This window comes from Marmota flaviventris, chromosome 20 (genome assembly GCF_047511675.1).
Source record: "Marmota flaviventris isolate mMarFla1 chromosome 20, mMarFla1.hap1, whole genome shotgun sequence".
Classification (NCBI taxonomy): Eukaryota; Metazoa; Chordata; class Mammalia; order Rodentia; family Sciuridae; genus Marmota; species Marmota flaviventris.
In genome coordinates this window covers 15,915,474-15,935,340 of record NC_092517.1, presented here as the reverse complement: position 1 = coordinate 15,935,340, position 19,867 = coordinate 15,915,474, and the positions used below count along the sequence as shown (strand labels likewise).

At 40.5% G+C, this 19,867-nt stretch overlaps 1 protein-coding gene across 2 annotated transcripts in view; it reads right to left on the bottom strand.

Moving 5' to 3' along the window:
- The window catches only part of Atg7 (autophagy related 7), a 242,774-nt gene that overhangs the window by 133,879 nt on the left and 89,028 nt on the right, over nt 1-19,867 (bottom strand). For both annotated transcript variants that reach the window (XM_027931875.2, XM_027931878.2), the window contains exon 17: nt 6,536-6,616. In XM_027931875.2, the coding sequence (XP_027787676.1) occupies nt 6,536-6,616 (81 nt within the window). The remainder of the gene's footprint in view (nt 1-6,535; nt 6,617-19,867) is intronic.

Genomic DNA, 19,867 nt, shown 5'->3' with positions numbered 1-19,867 from the left:
GCCATAAGCAAAACCCTGGGTTCAATTCCCAGTACCCTCCACCCCCACAACACATGCACACACAAAAACCAGGGTTGGGGTATTGCTTAGTGATAAAACATGTGCTTATATACAAGGTCATGGGTTTGATTCCCAGCAATGCAAAAAAAGAAAAGGTGGGAGGGGAGGGGGAGGGGGAGGCGGAGTGTGTGTGTGTGTGTGTGTGTGTGTGTATATGTGAATGCTGGGGTGCAGTATAGTGATAGAGCACTTACCCAGGATTGCTTATGAAACAATAATAAAATAATGGAAATATAAAGTATAAAAGCTAATAACTTCAGAGTATCAGCAGAGAGCCAGAGCTCTCATACGCTTGACTCACTGAACAAAAGAAGAAATGGAGGCAGGCAGAGATAGGGGGCACCTTGCTTGAGGTCACTAAATGGGCCAGGGGAGGGACCAGAGCCAGGGCTCTGGAAATCCCCTGACTTCCTGCCCTCCACACCACCCTGCTGCAGCTGTTGGAGTCCTCAGGCTGGGAAAACCCCTCAGCATGGTGCTAGGTGAGAAAGAGTTTTATTTGAAATTGTAAAATTCAAAATAGCAGCCTCAAGTGTCAGACAAAATACACCAGATTCCAACTTGAGAAAAGCTGAAACTGAGACAGTACTTGCAAGACAAAAGGAAAATTTGAAGGCAAGTGGGTGCCCCAAGCATAGTCACAACTGCTGTACTGAACAGTTTCATAAATGTTAACATTTACTTGCCTCTGACTATTATACATGCCATCCACGCTGCCTGGAATTCCTTTTGCACTCCCATTTTTAGAAATTCCTACTTCCACTTTAAATGCAACTCAGAAGTCACTCTTTATAGAGCCTTCCCTTGCCTTCCCCATTTACAAAACTATCTATTACTAGAGGGTAGACCTTGACTGTCAAGCATGTCACAATGTGACAGAGATCATTATTGGTTGATAGCTCTGTCTCATCCTGAAAATAGCATTTCTCAAGACCGCGACTATTTTCTATCACTGTAACCAAACACTTGAGATAATCAACTTACAAAGAGGAATGGTTTATTTTGGCTTACAGCTTTAAAAGTTTCAGCCCATGTTCAGTTGATTCACTGCTTTTGGGTCTGTGGTAAGGCAATTCATTATGGCAAAAGTGTATGGTAGAGCAAAACTGTTCTCATGGCTAGAAGCAAAAGAGGAAGAGGACAAGACAGGATTCCAATATCCCTTCTAAAGGCATGCCCCCAACTATCTAACTTCCTTCCATTAGGCTCCACCTAAAACTGTATACAGATACAATATATATATAAATTTTTAAAGGTTCTACTACCTCTCAACAGCACCAAACTGCATCTCAAGCCTTCAACACATGGGCCTTTACATTTCAAATCTATCTCTGGCACATATCAGAGACTCAAACCCAGTTGGATAACAAATGTCTGATAACAAACACATATTAAGACTTTGACTCTTCCTTCCAAATCTACAATTTGCCTCTCTATCCTATCATGATGTATTTGCAGAACTCTGGGGTGACAGGTTGCTCTGGGACAGAGATTGTTCTAAAAGAAAGTTTAAACAGCCAAGTTTAGTTTTGGTCTTTCATGCTTTTGAAGTCACAAGAAAATATGATAGAAAAAAGATAGGACGATATCATAAAATAAATGGGGAGGCTGGCTACCATACAGGCAAAAAGAAAATGCAATTTATCATCTGATGATGCCAGTTGATGTTTCTCATTCTACTCTGCCCTCTATCACTCCTCAGGACACAAAGCCCAGATGCACACAAAACGCTAATAACAAGTCATTCTCAGAAGTTCAATCATAACCTATCAACAGAAGATCCCATCGCATAGTCAACACCAGAATGAGTACAGTATTAGGGCAGCTAATCACCAGATCAGGCTTAAAATCTCCAGATCAGGTTTCTGGGCACATCAAGCTACATCTGTGCATCAGGCAGGTCCCAGATGGTATGAAAACCAAGCCTGGGGCCTGCTAACCCCCACCCCACCCCCATTTTTTTTTGGGGGGAGGGGTACCAGAGATTGAACTCAGGGGCACTTGACCACTGAGCCACATCCCCAGCCCCTTTTTGTATTTATTTGGAGACAGGGTCTCACCGAGTTGCTTAGTGCCTTGCTTTTGCTGAAACTGGCTTTGAACTCATGATCCTCTTGCCTCAGCCTCCTGAGCCGCTGGGATTATAGGCATGTGCCACCATGCCCAGCTGGGGCCTGCTTCTTCAGAAGAGGCCGTCTCTGCAATGCCACAAATGTTGTGGGTGACAGAAGTGTGCAAAAAGAGTGAACACTCTACATACAGTCTCCTCAGACACAGCCCTGCTCCTGACTCTGCAGATAGAAGCTTTTGGTCAACTTCTAGATCTCAGAAACAAGGCTCTTGTTACATAAAACACCAGAAAAAGCCTAGCTCTATGCCTCATAGAAAAAGAACAATAACAGCATTTAACATACTCTCTCCTCCCTGGGAATGACTGGGAAATACTCTGGAATGACAGCAGTGTTCTACATTTTCATTAGAGGAGTATGGGTTACACAGGCATACTAATTTGTCAAAATTTATAGAATTATGTCCTAAGATTTATTCATTTCACTATGAATTTCACCTAGAAAAAATAATTACATCAAAACACTGAACTCGAGTTACTAGGTTCATTTTCTGTAGTAGTAGGGGTAAAAATTTTCAAACTATATTTTGTGTTTTCTAGACTTCAGCATGTGAGTATACATTCAGGATAATGGGAGCCAGGTTTCTTTCTGTTGGGAAAGGTAGTTACAAATATGGAAAGGGGAAAATTAAGGTCACCAAAGGGAATAAAATACATCATGTGCCTCCTGACATAGGATACATTGCCCCCCACCCCCCCCTTGGTTTTCCTGCCAAAAATTCATGACCTGAATCTAATCAGAAGGAAACATTAGACAAACCCAAATTGAGGGAAATTCTAAAAAATAACTGGCCACATGTCAAAAGGCTGAGGTTAAGACAGACAAGGAAAGGCTAAGGAACATTTCCAGATTGAGGAATGCCAAAGAGACATCACAACTAAAATGCAATGTTTGATCCTGAATTAGATCTTTATCTAGGAGAAACAAACAAAAAAAATCAACAACCTACAAAGAACATTATGGGTACAAATAACATCTGAAATGGACTATCCATTAGATAATAGTATTAATATGCAAACATTAAATTGCCTCAATTTAATAAGTCTATTGTGTTTAGGTAAGAGAATGCCCTTGTTCTTAGGAAATGTACACTGGAGTGTTCAGTTGTAAAGGATCATAGTGTTATAATTTACTCTCAAAATTAAAAAAAAAAAAAAAAAAAAAAACATAGAGCAGGGCAGGATAAGAAGGAAACCAGAAGAGAGAACACGAGTCACAGGGCAAATCAAAACGATTATAGGATCTGGAAAAAGAGCTGTAGAGAGCTCCTTGAACAATTCTTGCAACTTTCTTCCCCCCACAAAATATTTTTTTTTAGTTGTAAATGGATACAATATCTTTATTAACTTATTTTTTTAAAAAATGTGGTGCTGAGGATCAAACCCAGTGCCTCACACATGCTAGGTGAGCACTCTACTACTGAGCCACAATCCCAATCCCTTCTTACAACTTTGAAGTTTAAAATTATGTCAAAATTAAGTTACAAAAAAATCCTAATTTTATAGATAGATAGATAGATATAGTGAAAGACTAATAATAAACTAACTCAATGCATTCTAACTCTAATATTCTTTCAGGAATACTAGTTTCAAAATTACAAAACTTTTCTCTCTGGTAGGAACTTCACAACATTCCAGTTGGCTCTCAATTCCTTTCTAGAATTAAAAAGACATAAGCTTCAAATAATGTTTCATTTTTTTTCCAGCGACAGATGCCATGATTTTAGGAACTTTTGTAAGATAATAAACAAGAAATTGAAATGAAAGCAACTCCTTACCACCCACCTCCCCCTGGAATTCTTTGGTTTTTTTTTTTTTTTTTCTGTAAAATGGAACAATTTACTGGGCTCTATGCCAGGCTAAGATCCAGTAGGGTAAGAAATGGCCTGTGGGTAGACAATTCAGCCTTTCCTGACAGAGAAGCAAAAAACTCTATTCTTTTACCATGGGCAAATGTAAAATGATCTATACTACTTTATTATTATTTTTAATAAACACAGTAATGAATAAGAGCATTATTTCTCAGCAAAACTTGTCCTACACCTCCCCAATTTTTTAATTTGCATTGTGGCTAAGTCAAGACAAGTATGGCCTTGGTCCTAGGGAAGCAGGGGTACAAAATACTGAAAACTATCAAAGGGAAAAATTATTTCATGAATGTCAATAGAGAAATTTTTAAAAGTCATTTTTAGCCCCAGAGAAATCTGTTTGAAGCAGTAACAACTATGATAGGGCACAGTATAAAAAGTACATGATAACTATTCATTAAAGGGGGGAAAAAAATCACATGCACAGAGATGGAAACATAATTGGATTTGTCATTTCAAAGTATTAATGTTGGGTTTGCAAATAATAGACAATGACGTCCCCCTAAGCACATAACGAAGGGGGCCAAGTAAGTGAACACCATGTTTCTACTGTAAGGAAATACAGGCACCAATGAAGCAACCTTTTCAGCACAAAAGAAATTTAATACCCAGACCACATGAAAAGTGATCTCTATGGGAATAGTGCAGCTGTTAAAATCCAAGTCAGTTTGTATTAAATCGTCTAGCATGTTTATGTAAAGCAGGACTCTCAGAATGACCGCCAAGAGGAAATAATTCTGCTGACAAAAAAATGATACCTATATTTAATTTAATGCTTCCAATAAGTGTGAAAGAAAGATGCAAACCTATTCTCTTTTAAAAAAATATCAGAGGCCCCAGTTAGCTGGCATGCTTGTGATTCTTCTATAAACAGTATCTTGCAGGCTAATTTAATTAGAAATGGAACAACAAAGAATGAGTGTTTGCATTTCACTTACTGAACCCAATTATCTTTATTTCACTCGCTAGCTGGACCTACATAAAACCAGAGGAAAGCTTGTGGCACCTGTGCCAAATGATTTCAATGTGAAAATTAATACTGCCAAGTTATTTTGAGACCAATTAGCTCAGCCACACAAAGAAAAAAAAAATACACTCCACTAAAGAACATATAATCCTAAAATGAGTTTCTGAAGACAGAAGTACACGTGGAGATCCTGAGGACTAGACTTGAGTAGATGTAAGATATCTTAAGGAACTATAGAAAGAATGAGCTCAAAATCACTGACAAATAATAAGCTTTAATTCCCAGCATAGGCACCTGGGATGCGTAACAATAAAACGTGCTTAGTTTACTTCTGAAGAAAAAAAATTACTCTCAATTTTTGACCACCTAGATTTAACCAAATTTATCAACATGCTTTGTCAAATCTAAGTTCAATCTTTTTTTTTTCCAAATATTTTTTAGGTGGACACAATATCTTTATTTTACATTTATGTGGTTCTGAGGATCGAACCCAGTGCCTCATGCATGCTACATGAGCACTCTACCACTGACCCACAACCCCAGTCCCTCTAAGTTCAATTTTTAAGAGACACTGGTCAGTGCAGTGCTTCTCACTAGATATGACCTATATAAAGTTTCCAACAGAAGCTTGTCAGTTCAAGAGGAGACAATTTCTCTAGATTTTAATTCCCTCCACACTTTTGCATGTAGGGTACACAGCAGAAAAATCCCAATTTGTAAGCAAGAGGCCATGGCTGGTTGGAGTCAAGTACCACCCCCCCACCCCACCCCCCGTGCTTTTTTGCATTGCACTTCAACTTGAAAACTTTTACTTATCAAGGACTGGGAGTTTTAAATCACTGGGTGTCAGAAGACTTAAAGGAACACCCAAAAAAGGAAATCAGCTGTCACATACAGTATACATATAAGAATAACTCAGACAGTATCTCAAAGCCTATTAAAAAAATGAGATGCCATCACCATAGTTTTGAGATCTATCAGCCGTTTCCCATTACAAGGACAGAAGATCAGATCTATTTTTAGAGCTGCTGCAAAGATCAAAGCCAAAGGGGCTCTTTTATTGGCTCTCTACCCAGGCCCCTAATCTGTTTACTTTTTCTTTGTCATTATGTGGATCTCCAAAAGACATGCATCCAGGACTGCCTGGAATCCCCCATCTTCTGAGGAACGCGAAAAAATTGTTGAGGGTTCATCCAAGGAGGGAAACCCTCCGGGGAAGAACAAAGACCAGTAAAGTTTAAGTTCTAGCCAAAATGGCCATGATGCTAGTGTGGATACAGAGCTAAAATTTCTTAACTCATTCTTTCTCTCTATACTATCAGTCAAATTTTCTTGGGCTGGATTCTTTGTGAGAATAAATACTGATAAATGAAAACAAGGAGAAAGTGATTCCTGAACTTCTTCTCCCCCACGTAAGTTCTTTTCAGTGGCCCCGCCTGGTAATGCCAAGGGCATTTAATGCTGATGGGCTCACTTTAAAAAACAAGTCCCTTGAATGCAAAAATGACTTACTTTGGAAGAACAAGCTGTACATTTGTCAAACGCCAGGCTGACAGGAAGGACATTATCAAACCGTGACAGAAATCCCCGGATCTAAAAACAAACAAAACAGAACAATTCATATCAAGCATGAAATGATCACATCTATGAAAATGTGCAGCTAGTGTCTGGCGAGGAGGAGGAAGTGTTATTACGGTGGTCCTGACAGAAATCCCCCTGTATTGTAAATGGGTCTGGGGAAGAAATACATTGAGACCTTCATTACATTAGGAACCAGGGCCTCTAAGCTTTTCACATATTTGTGACCTAAAAGCAAATTAACTCCAAAATATGAAAAGCAAGCTGTAATACCTAAAGTATTGTTTTAATGAATACCTTCAAAAATATAACAGGGAGGGACTGGGGGTGTAACTCAGTGGTAGAAAGCACATGCCCAACATGCACCAGGCTCTGGGTTTCATCCCCAGAATCACAAAATAAGTTGCCTCAGTGACTCTGATTGGACTCTTTTGTTATAGAGACCACAGAATAAGGCACATATCCACAATACTATATTGGAGGGGCCACACAAGGACAGATGGCCTGGGGGCTGACTATAGAAAGCAGAGATAGTTCTAAACTCGCATCCAGGTTTTCTGCTTGTTATGGAACAGAGAAACAAAATGTAAAAGTGGAGGCTGGGGTTGTGGCTCAGTGGTAGAGTGCTAATCTAGCACACGTGAGGCCCTGGGTTTGATCCTCAGCACCACATAAAAATAAATAAATAAAATAAAGGTATTGGGTCTAACTAAGAAAAAAAAAATTTTTTTTTAAACTGCAGCAATTGCTGGGCAACAGCGCCACCTTGAGTATGAACTTCTACCTGCAACGTGTGCACATTTGAGTGTAACTAGGTCCTACCAACTATGACTGAGGTCATTTATGCTTGGGACATAACAACTCTAGAACTGTACTCATGCCAAAGAGAAAATTTCAATCTGTTGTGTGCATTACTAACATACTATTACTAAAAACAAGAGCAGAAAATCTTTTAATGTCTCCACAGGACTCAATATTTGTAATGAGCCAGACAATACAAATCTTGTCCTGGGTTCATTTAAATGACCTTCCTGACTATCCCATTTTAAGTTGGCTGAACTTGGACTCAGAAGGGTGAAGCACATTACTCAGGTAAGTGACATCAAAGTATAAACATCTGGCCCAGGCTGGGGCCTCTGGATGGGCTGCAGGCCGGCTTCCTCTGGAGGCGGCCTTCCTCTTAGATTAGCTTAATTTAAAAAACAAACAAACAAAACTGCCAATTTCTTTTTAAATTTTTTTAAAAAAATAACTTTATTTTATTTATTTTTATGTAGTGCTGAGGATCGAACTCAGTGCCTTACACATGCTAGGCAAATGCTCTACCACTGAGCCCCAGCCCCAGCCACAGACCACAGCTTTTGTCTGTAATATTAGATCTCTTCATGATTTTTGTTTCTTGTACTGACACTCATCCCCCAAATAAAAACAAAACCTTTTTTCAGGCTTCATTCCCGGTTTGGATAACTTCATCTTTGGGCCCATACTGCAACAAGTAACATAAGAGAATATGTAAACCTGTATTTAGAAAATCTGTGAAGGAAATGCCTACAGCAAATTTCCAAATGTCCTTATCAATATATGTGATCTCACTATAATCCCAGCTCATGAGTGAAGGAGTGGGGCTGGGGTTGTCACTCAGGGGTAAAATGCTTGCCTAGCACATGAGAGGCATTGGATTTGATTCCCAGCATCACATTTAAAAAAAAAAAAAAAAAAAAAACAACACACTAAATGAACAAAATAAAGATTTTTTTAAAAAGAGTGAAAGAGTGGGTGGAAATGAGAAGTTAGGCAATGGAGGTAAAGATAGCCTCACTGTCAACCTTTGAAAATGGGACTATCTTTTATTCCCCCACATCTCAGCAAAGTGGCAGCTGTTTCATAATCCAGTACCTAAGGCACCACTGGGGTCATGAGTGTGCTATTCAGGATATGAAAACAGGGGACATGAAACTGTCAGAGGGGGTTTTAATGGCAAGTGACAGATGGTAATGCTGAGATCTTTAGGAGCTCTGGAAGTTACCTGTTTGACCAAGTTACTTTTATACTAAATTCTTTTTTAAAACTATCATATTTAGCATATTTTCTACTAAAATATTATTTAAAATGGCCTACACATCATGTCTCCTTTTTCCACCCACCCCACCCCACTCCTTCAGTGCTGGGGATAGAACCCAAGGCCTTGTGCATGCTAGGCAAGCACCCTACCACTGACCAACGGCCCAACCCTCCACATTTTATAGTAATGCTATTACTCTCTATCTAGATTTTATTAAGCTTTCCTTATGTTGCAGAAAGAATATTGGTTAACTTTCTCTGCTAAAATGTCTTATGATTAGAGATGGGGAATAAAAGCAAAAGCAAGGGAGAGGAGCTGATTAGGAGCTGAAAGGAGGAGAGGCAAAGAAAAGAAGGAGAGAACAACAAAAACACAGGTGGTGAGGAACAGAAGGGAAAAAAAGAGGCTGGGCAAGGCCAACACACCATTGTTCAGCACCCAGACAGCTCTTTGACAGGAAACAGTGATTCATTTTCCCAGGAAATGAAGTAGAATAATGCTGGCGAGGATTTACAAGTTCACTAAGTTGATACCCGAAGCCCCAGAACATAATCAAAACTCTTCCAGTTTCAGATAGTCTCAGAGGAAACCCTTCTCATACCCACTGCAACTGACTCCGAACAGGTAACTCCTAGGGTGGGCCCTCTCCCTTCTACTTAATGTCAAGTTATATCATCAATTCATTTTCCTAACACAAAGCTCTGAGGCCTGCCACTTTTTATCAGCCACTTAGAGCAAACCAAATAAAGCAGGGCATTCCCTACACTGGCATTTCAGCATCCCCCACCCCAGGGATCTGGACCCAACTTGTCTTCCCAATTGTATCTTGGACAGAGTGTTTTCCCAGTCTGATCCAACCGTTAACCTGAACTACAACTTCCCTCCCCAAAACTTCTGTCATCTCCTGGTCTTGCCCCAGGCTGAATTCAATGACTCAGAATTCTTCCTTTTGCTAAGACACATGTATCTTAAGTCCTCATCTTCATGAAAAATCACTCAGCCCAGATACCTCTTTAATCAATCCTCCATCCACCTGCCATTCAACCTAGAAATAACATCTCCACCCTCTGAAATCCATCTTTTGGTCTTTATACCCCCAATATCAAATGAATTAGACTTTTTGAAAAATTAATAAAAGGTATGTTGAAATATAATTCACATGCAAACCATTTTTTTTAAAAAAAATTGTGGTTGTAAATGGACAGAATGTCTTTATTTATTTTTATGTGGTGCTGAAAATAGAACCCAGTGCCTCATACATGCTAGGCAAGCACTTTGCCGCTGAGCTACAGTCCCAGCCCCCATTCAGCTTTTAAAGTATAAACTCAGTGTTTATAATTTTGGTTGTACAACCAGCACCACTATCTAATTTCTAGACATTTTTCATCACTCCAAAAAGAAATCCAGGACCGGAAAGAAATTAGTCTCCATTCTTCCTTTTCCAAACCCTGGGAAACACTAATCTACCTTCTATTTCTATTGATTTGCCTCTTCTGTATATGCCCTATAAGTGGAGCCATATATAACTGCCTTCTTTTGCTTAACATAAGGTTTTTATCCACATTAGTATTTCTTTTTATTGCTAAATAATATCTAATTTTATGGACATGCCACATTTGTTTATCTACTCATCAGTAGATTGCTACTTCTCTTGGGCATATTATCCCTAAGAGTGCAGTTACAAGGTCACGTGGTAATTCTATGATTGATATCTCAAAGAAGAACTGTCAAACCATCTCTGGAGTGACCACACCATATTATGTTTCCAGTAGACAGGTATGAGGGCTCCAATTTCTCCAGCTCCTTGTCAACACTTGTTATTCTTGTTCATCATCAAAACCATCTCAGTGAGTGTGAGATTGGCAACTCATTCACTGTGGTTCTGATCTGCATTTTTCTCATGACTGTCAAGCATCTTTCCATGAGTTTCTTGACCATTTATAGACCTTCTTTGGAGAAATGTCTACTCAAATCCTTTACCAAATATTAAATTGGGCTGCCTTTTTGTTGTTAAACTGGAAGTTCTTTATATATTCTGGAATCAAACTTCTTAGATACACAATTTACAAATATTTCCTCCCTTTCTATAGTTTGTCTTTTGGGGTTCTTGAAGAACAAACTTTATTTTGGTGAAGTCCTATTTATCAATTTTTTAATTCTGTTCTTGGTCTTTTCATGTCAGATATTTAAAAAAAATGTCTAACCCAAGATGATGAAGATTTATGATACTGTCTCTTAGGAGTTTTACATTTTAGCCCTTATATTTAGGTCTGTGGTCTATTTTGAGCTAATTTTTGTATATGAGTAGGAGATAAGGATTTAAATTCATTCTTTTGCATGTAAAAAATCCAGCTGTCCCAGGACTATTTGTTGAAGACTCTTCTTTCTTCACTGAACTATCATCACTTGGACACAAATTTAAGTGCTCATTTCTGGACTGTCAATTCTATTTCACTGATCTACACACATTTATCTATATGCAAGTACTACAGTGTCTTGATAACAGTAGCTCTATACTAAAACTGGAAAAATCTGAGTTCTTCAACTTTTATTCACTTTTTTCAAGATTATTTAGACTATTCTGGGTCCTTAGCATTTCCCTGTGAATTTTAGAATCACAAAGCGTGCCATAATTAAGTACTTTAAAAAACTTCTCATTTTTAGAAGACAAGACCAGTTAAACTATTTGTATTTACTCACGCAACACAGGGATTTGCTCATGAGATTTATTCAATAAATTATGAAATGAATGAATGAGCATAACAACTGGAAGCCTGCAAAATTACTCACATCTGAATTATACAGAGAAAACACATCCCAAATAAAAACCACAAGAAAAATTCTAACTTACCATGAGTCACATTTTCCAGGCCATTTGAAACCCTTCCCAGTCATTTATGCTTTTATATCCCTAGTATTATAAATGTGGCGTCTCCACAATGTGCTGTGCATTCCCTCAGTCTTAGAAGAAATGTATACAAATTTAAAGAGCAGAGGTTGCTACTTAAAATTTTAGCACCTCACTTAAGATATACACAGGTTCCCAAAGCAATGTAAAATCCAGGTTCCTTATGCAAAAGTCCTAATGAATATATTCACACCTATTTGGAGGGGCCGGGCACAATCAAAAAAATTAAAAGAATTCTCCCATGCTGGGGAGTGTAGCTCAGTGGCAGAGTACCTGCTTAGCAAGTTCAAGCCCCAGTAAGTGTGCATATGTGCGCATGTGTGGACACAAAGGTTTGTTCTTAGTTTGGATGGGGAAAAATTCACAATGACCTTTGTCTTAGCAGCATACAAAGTATGTGAAAGAATATGATTATTTGGTGTTTTTCAAACTTGTCTCATCAGGAAAATCCCTGAAATTTGACTCAAAAGGTCTGAGAGAAGGTCTAAGAACCTGTGTCTAAGAGTCCCAAGTGATTCCTATCTTGTTACCTTCCTTATACTTTCCAGGGCTTTGCTACCGCTGACATAAGCTGTCAGAAAAATGAATGCAGGCCTTCGTCAAGCCTCAAATTCCTTCCAGTTTTCTAAAAATAGCATCACTGTTCCACCTTGTTTAGCCTGTACTAAATTTACACCAAACAGCTTTTATATAGTGATTTCTAAGTTACCTCTCCATCCACATACGAACCAAAGCCTGATACTGCTCAAAGTAAATTCTCTGATTCTGAGGACTGTACAAAGCTTACTTCATATTCCATATTTGCTGTCAATCTCTCCTTAAAGGAAAAAAGGTGGTTTTTTGTTTGTTTGTTTTTTTAAATTAACTCTTCCTTTGAAAACAATAAGCACATGACAGAAAAACAAGAGGAAAAAAACCCCACACTCCCATGGTGCATTTACTTCCATTTTGCAGTGTTTAAAAAGTTAAACATTCAACTTCCTCTTAAACAACACCCCCTTCCATTCTCCCCTTTCCCTATGGGGAGGGAGGACTATCAGTTTCACTCCCACAGCCCTAGTGAGGGGTCAAACCTTGTCTGTCTCCCTGCACAATTTACTTTCTAAAATTTAGATTATGCTTTTATGTAATAAAATAATGTAAAGAAGAAATGAAAAAAATGAAAGAAAAAAAAGAAGAAATGAAAACAGCCCATACGGAAATAGGATCAGTAGTTGCCTGGGGCTGAGGGTGGGAATATGAAATGAGAAGAGGTACAAATGAAATTTTGGGGTGACAAAAACGTTCCCCACATCTTTTGTGGTGGCAATGTATGAGTGTACACACCCAATCAATATTTAACCATCATGTACACACACTGTATATGTTGTTTTGAAAAAGGAAACGTTAAAGAACAGTTTATGATCTTTATTTTTCTTTTTCAAAATAGTACACAAAGGTACAAATGAAAAGTCCCTCCTACCCTCCCTCATACCTCTTCTTGCAAATAATCACCAACATTAGTATCTCAAGTAGCATTCTAAGAAGAAAAACTTTTATTTGGGTGTTGGGGCTTGAACCCAGACCCTCTTATATGCTGAGCAAGTACTTTACCACCAAGCTATACACTCCCAGCTTGGAAAAAAAAACAATGTTTTCAATCTAAAGTAGTTCTATAATCTGTGCATCTTTGCTACTACCTGAATAATAAAAACAAAAATGAATCAAACCGCCCCTTCCAAAAATCCAGCTAGAAATGACAGGGCCTAGAAGAAACAATTACAGGTGCTCACTTGGCTCTCAGCCCACTCTCGCCCAAGGCTCTAAAGGAGAAAAGCAGCCAGAGTTGAATCCCTGTTATGAACTAGAGGCACTGTGTCATACCTGAGCTTGACTTCCAGGGCTCGTAAGACAGGATGCTCAGCATGAGTGGGAGAAAAGGCGGAACACAGGAGACAAAAAGGCCCAGCACAAGGCTTTTAAAGGGGTCCTGGGCAAGCTGCCCAGCTGTACTCAGTTGAACGCCCGTGAGGCATTGATCACACAGGACTTCATGAGGCGCACCTGTGTACTTCTATGTAGCAAGGAGCCCAAGTAGTAATACCTGTTTGGGCTGGGGTGGGGATGGGATGCTGGAAATACAACTAGCATAGGTAGGAGCACAAAATCCAAAGGTTAGTCTGTGCTACCTTCAGGAGTTAGGCACATTGTCCTGTGGATGCCACCAAGAAACCTTTTTCTCAGGCCCTAGCAGTGGTTCTCCAATGACTAGAATTCCTGAAGTTTTTCACTCAGTGGTTCTGGGGTGACTGGGAAATGTGTACTTTGAATTGGCTCCAGATAAGGGAACCCCTGGATCAGGCTGTCTTCTAATTTAAGCTTAAATGATTCCAGAGTCACTTATGTCTCCTGCAGTCTATTCTCCATGCAGCAGCCAGATCTTATCACATCATGCCAAACCTTCCTCTGAGCTGAAGGTCCAAACTTTTAAATAGCTTGTGCACGCCCTGCTTTCTCCCCTGGTTTCCCCCAACTCTCCACATCATGGGCGCATTGGCCTTTCAGTTCCTCAGACTCACTGAGCAACCCCTCACCTCTGCCCTTCTCTCCTCTGTCTCCTCTAACGCTCTTCCTCCTCTCCTCTTTCCCTTGCACTTAACTGTGCCCCCCTCACTTTAGAAGCTATGCAGGAAGGCCTGTCCTGAATTAAGGCAGAACTTGATGGCTGGGGGAGGGCAGAGCACTCACAGGTGCTGAGCATCAAGCTGCTGTCTAGTGCTCCTGGCTATCTTCACACATTGCATCTCATTTTGGCTTGCTACCAACCTGTGACCTTCAATCCAGATAAGGAAGTCAGGACCCAGGAAGGGACATGGCTTGCCCCAGGTTTCACAACTACCAAGTGCTAAAACCAGGAATCTGAATTCTGTTCTTTCTGGCTCTAAAGCCTGGGGGAGAAAAACTGAAATACAAAGAGGAGGTAAAATGGAAAGGAGGGACAGACAGAAGGCCAGAGGAACTTAAAGAAAAGAACTAAAACAAAAGAACTAAAACAAAAATTGAACACCTAGAGGACCTATCCCCTATCGGGTGAACACATTCTCTTAGGTCAACTTTGCCCCAATTGGATATAAAGTAAAAATATCAGGCCAGGCACGGTGCATGTCTGTAATCCCAGCAGGTTGGAAGATTGAGGCGAGTTCAAAGGAGGATGGCGAGTTCAAAGCCAACTTCAGCAAAAGCGAGGCACTAAGCAACTCAGTGAGACCCTGTCTCTAAATAAAATACAAAATAGGGCTGGGGATGTGGCTCAGTGGTCGAGTGCCCACCCCTGAGTTCAGTCCCCAGTACCAAAAAAAAAAAGATGAGGAATAAAAATGGGCCCTTCATTTCTGGGCCACCCACTAGTCAAGGTTTTTACCTAACCAGTAAAATTGGCTTCAGCACCAAACCTACCTTGCCTTGCCTCCATGAGAAGCTGAGATTCAACACCCCAAAATGCCTGACCATTCTGAGAAATTACCATCTCAGCAACTGGACCCTACTGCTTTCACTTCACACCAGCTACCAGTAGGCCTGCCAACAGCTTGGAGTTTGCATAAATAAAAACAAGCTCCAAACTTCAGATCAATCTTGGATGTTAAAAAGAGTCTTAATCAAATTCAAAGCCAAAATAGAGAGTTTAGCAATTGCAAAAGCCCCAGCACACACACCACACCAGAGGCCTTTTTTTCAGATAACAGTTTCCATCTCCCCTTGAACCAGAGCCACAGAGGGGCAGAACCAAGCTGGGAATGAGCCAGGGTCATCCTTAGAAAACTAGTGCAAATGGGGCTAATCCTCCAGCTATTCTCAGTTCATTCATCGCTTCCAGAGTTTCATGGGTTCTTCCTAATTTCCTGTTTAGGAGACAAATGCTTCCATTTCAATAAAAACTGAAAGAAAAATGATAAAACCAACATTTCCAAATGTCTCTTATGTGCCCAGAACTGTGCTATTGCCTAGAAAATATAATCGAATACATACATGCATTCTAGGAGCTTATTATGTTATTATCTCCATTTTACAGATATAAGCATGAGGTTCAAGCTGGGTGTCATTGTGTATGCCTATAATCCCAGCTACTCGGGAGGCTGAGGCAGAGGGGTCACAAGTTCAAGGCAGTCCATGCAACTCAAAATAAAAAGGGCTGGAATGTTGCTCAGTGATAGAGCACCCTGGGTTCAGTCACCAGTACTGAAAACAGAGAAAAGAAAGTAAAGAGGAAGAAAAGTGAGGTTCAGAGAGGATAAATAATCTACCCAAGGTCACACAGTGATAAGCAGCAAGAGCTGCCTCAAGTCTTTTGGGAAATGAGGTCATAAATGGAAGAATAAATATGAAATTAAGAAGCAAAGTGGATTCTAATGAGATCTGTAAGATCACAAAGCCTTTAGGCTACCACCTCATGGGACCTCCCAAATAGTACAGTATTGTCCATAAAGCAACATCCATAAAGCAAAGTGATATCCTTCCACGGATAAAGTGAGACCCAACTCCTGGGACAAGAGATGCAATCTGAGATGCTTTTGAATTGGGTGATATTATCTGTGATTTATCCTCCAGGGAAAGGTAAATCCCTTCTCTTCTAGGGCCTCAGGAAGTTGAAATCCAGACTCCATCAAGATCTTCTGCCCAGATGCTGCCTTACATTCAGGAGCCTCCAAGATGAAACAAGATCCCACCACATCCAAATGGCTTGGGGAACATCTTCCATCTTAGATGACTCCAAGAGTGAATGCAATCAAATACTGGGTGATCTTATGTCGCCTACATAACTTCTCTGACCCTAATGGTGCATGGCCATGAATGTCTGGGAGCCATCTGTTGGCATGATTGGCTAGACTGACAGGATGACCAGGTCACAAACCTTAACAGCCAACACAGTGAAACATGTGGACTACCCATTTCTCCTGTCACTGCCATGGCCATCAAGCTGAGGGGTATAGACCCAGGCGGGAAGGGACTCCTTTTCCTGAGCTACATCTCAGGAAATATGATCTTCCTGCTTCTCTATGAATATCCTCCCCTACAGACAGTCCATTCATATCCCTAGGCTCACTGAGATAAGCATTTCTGAGTACAGTATAACAGATCTGATTAAAACTAAAATCAAGGATTTACAGGGCATAGCAGACAGGCCAAATGAACTGTAGTCCAAGATTTCCCAGGCCAGAGCCCTCCCAGGGTTCTGCCCTAGTTTTGGCTTCATTCTACTTTTCTGAAGCTAACAGAAAGAATCATTCAAGAGCTCAAGAGAACTCAGAGCTGGTGAATACAAGCCCAAAGGAAGGGCATATATCCTCAGAGTGTTTTTTTTTAAATCAGTACTTTAGAACTAGCAGTACACTCCACTCAAAGACAAAAACTGTGAACTGTGTGGTCTAAAAGTGGCTTAAAAGCAGGACTTTGATGCTGGATGACTACTATGGTGTCACTTTGTTTTTACCATGCTCTAATGATAGCCAGTCAAAGCATCAGCAGGCCTGTAGGCTGTGAACTTGTGTTGCCCACAGGATGGCACAATACCCTGCAAACCAACTTACCGGAGATATCAGGAGTGGCCTGTAGGTTTTACAACTCCTAAACTGTGTGCCTCCCACAAAGAACCAGAGGAAGGCTGGGGTTGTGTTTCAGCGGTAGGGAGCTTACCTCGCACATGTGAGGCACTGGGTTTTATCCTCAGCACCACATAAAAATAAACAAACAAAATAAAGATATTGTGTCCATCTACAACTAAAAAAAAAAAAAAAATTTAAAAAAGAACCAGAGGAAGGATCTGATCTTGAAGAACTCAGCCATCATCCCAAGAACCAGGAAGACAATGAGCTTACTTGCCTGCCTGTCTGCCTTCTCTTCCTTTCTCCCTTCCCCTACCCTTTCTCCCTCTCCTCCCCTCCCTTCCTTTCCTCCACTTTCCTGTCCTCTGCCCCTCGCTCCCCAAAAAAAGATTCCAGTTGATGGAAAGCAGAAAGAACAATACTACTATGCTAAGAATGATAATGAAAAAGGTCCCTACAAACAAAGGCAGACCAAGGAGCACATCCTATACAAATTCATTTATGGAAAGATCAAAATCATATGAAAGATCAGAGTCATATGAGAGTCAAGATGTCCATCTCTCTGTTGGAAATAGCGACAATAACCAGGAGAAGCAGGAGGAGAGCTGTGAGCATGCTTGATAATATTTGCTTTCAATCTGTATGCTGGGTGCAGGAGTGGGTTTACTTTGTGATAATTTATCAAGCAGTACACATAGTCATTTGTGTGATTATCTATATACAGTCACATATCAATAAAATGATATTTTTAAATCACTCTCTTTATAGATAGAAAGTAGTTTATACTTCTTGCTTTCTGCTTATACACTGGGACAGAGCCTTGAAAAACAAAACACACTAAAACCAAAAAAACCAAGAGACCCGTAAGCCTATTTTTTCACCTTAAATGGTTTTCACGGTTTTCAAATTCAATAAGAGGTTTCTTCAGGAAGAATTTCATTGAATTTCAGGACCTAATCAAGCCTTTTCTGTACTTGGCCAATCTCTGTATGTGCCAAATTCTGCCTGTGGCTCTAAAGAGGGAACACTGAGTAATCTTCAGGCCTCCGGGGTCCAACACAGAGAGCAGAGACCAGGGGAACACAGGAAAAGTTATGGAACTTTCTCCAAGTTACACAATGAGTTGCTGGTGGAGGGCCTTGTGATTCTCAGTCCAATGACTCTGGCTTTTCTACTACATCTCATTCTGCAGGGGCCAATTAATAAATATTCTCCTTTGGGGCACTGAGAAAAATGAGCCCTGAGAACCTCACTGGCCATTCTTTACATGCAAAGTACACAAAGGAGTTTACTCAATTCCCCTCCAACAGGAAATAATTTGTCTGGGAGAGCAAGGAAGAGGAGGAGGAGGAGGAGGAGGAGGAGGAGGAGGAGGAGGAGGAGGAGGAGGAGGAGAGAGTCGAGTGTGCAAGAGGACATTGCAACACAACCCACTGTTTTTGTGGAAACGATGTTCCCCTAATCAAAACATAGTTGCATAAATGGACTCATTCCGCTTAAGAAAAAGGGGGGGGGGGGATTGTTTAAACTCTATAAATGGGGACCTTGCAACCCTGAGATTAATTTCTTCAAGTTCTTTCTCTACTTTCTTTTTCAGAATGTAGCTAAAAATAAAGGTTTGGAACTTGAAATAATGTAAGCAAGTAATCTCTCTCTCTCTCTCTCTCTCTCTCTCTCTCTCACACACACACACACACACACACACACACACACACAGCTTTTCCCATATATGGCCACATTATTCTTTAGTCTTTGAAAAGGCCAAATGAAGAGATGGCCAACAACCAAAATAATCCTTCAGACATCTGAAAAGGAGGAGAGAGGACTAGAAGGGTTGGTGAATGACAAACGATTGCCAGGCTCAATGGGGATAAATAACACCAAGAGGGATTAGTTGCCATAGTGCCTGAAAAACATGGGCACATGCATTTTGACACGGGCCTCTTCTCTACAGAGACTGTTTTGCCCTCTGGCCTCAGCACTGAGAAAACTACAACTGCAGTAATTTAACATAAAGGGCTTAAAGAAGGAAACCAGTGCAGGGGCATGACTGAAAATTTAATTAAGGCCCTTCTCAGCACAAAAATCTGTAAAAGAGATGAGGGCACAGCTTGAGGTCAGAAGAGGGGGTGGGGGAAACATGGGAAAGATCTGAATGAGATATGAGAACATAAATAGCAGAGGTCAGCCCTGCAGGTCAGTGGCCTTGTGATAGATGGCTGTTACAGTGTCTGTTGGGTCTTGCTGGAAAGGTTTCTCTACAGAAGGCTCATGTCAAACAAAGGCCACCTTGTGTGAGTCAGGGGGAAACGTCACATTTTCCCAGTGTCTTATGGTTTATAGGCCATGTCAGATGCACCCCTGGACACAAGGTGAAGCATCTGATTAATTGATAGGAAAATGAAGGCTCAGGGATGTTAAGAGACCTAACGACAGGCCTACTGTGGGTGGCATTGTGCAAGAACACTGGAGTAGAGACTGCAAGGTAAGTCCCACAATGTGTGGACTAGAGCTTGCTTTTTTTGGTGGGGGGAGGTACTGGGGATTGAACCCAGGGGTGCTTCACCACTGGGCTGCATCCCCAGTCTTTTTTATTTTATGACAGGATCTATCTCCCTAGAGTTGCTGAGCCTGGCCTTAAAGTTGCAATCCTCTTGCCTCAGCCTCCCAAGTTGCTGGGATGACAGGTGTGTGCCACCATACTTGGCTGGGACCAG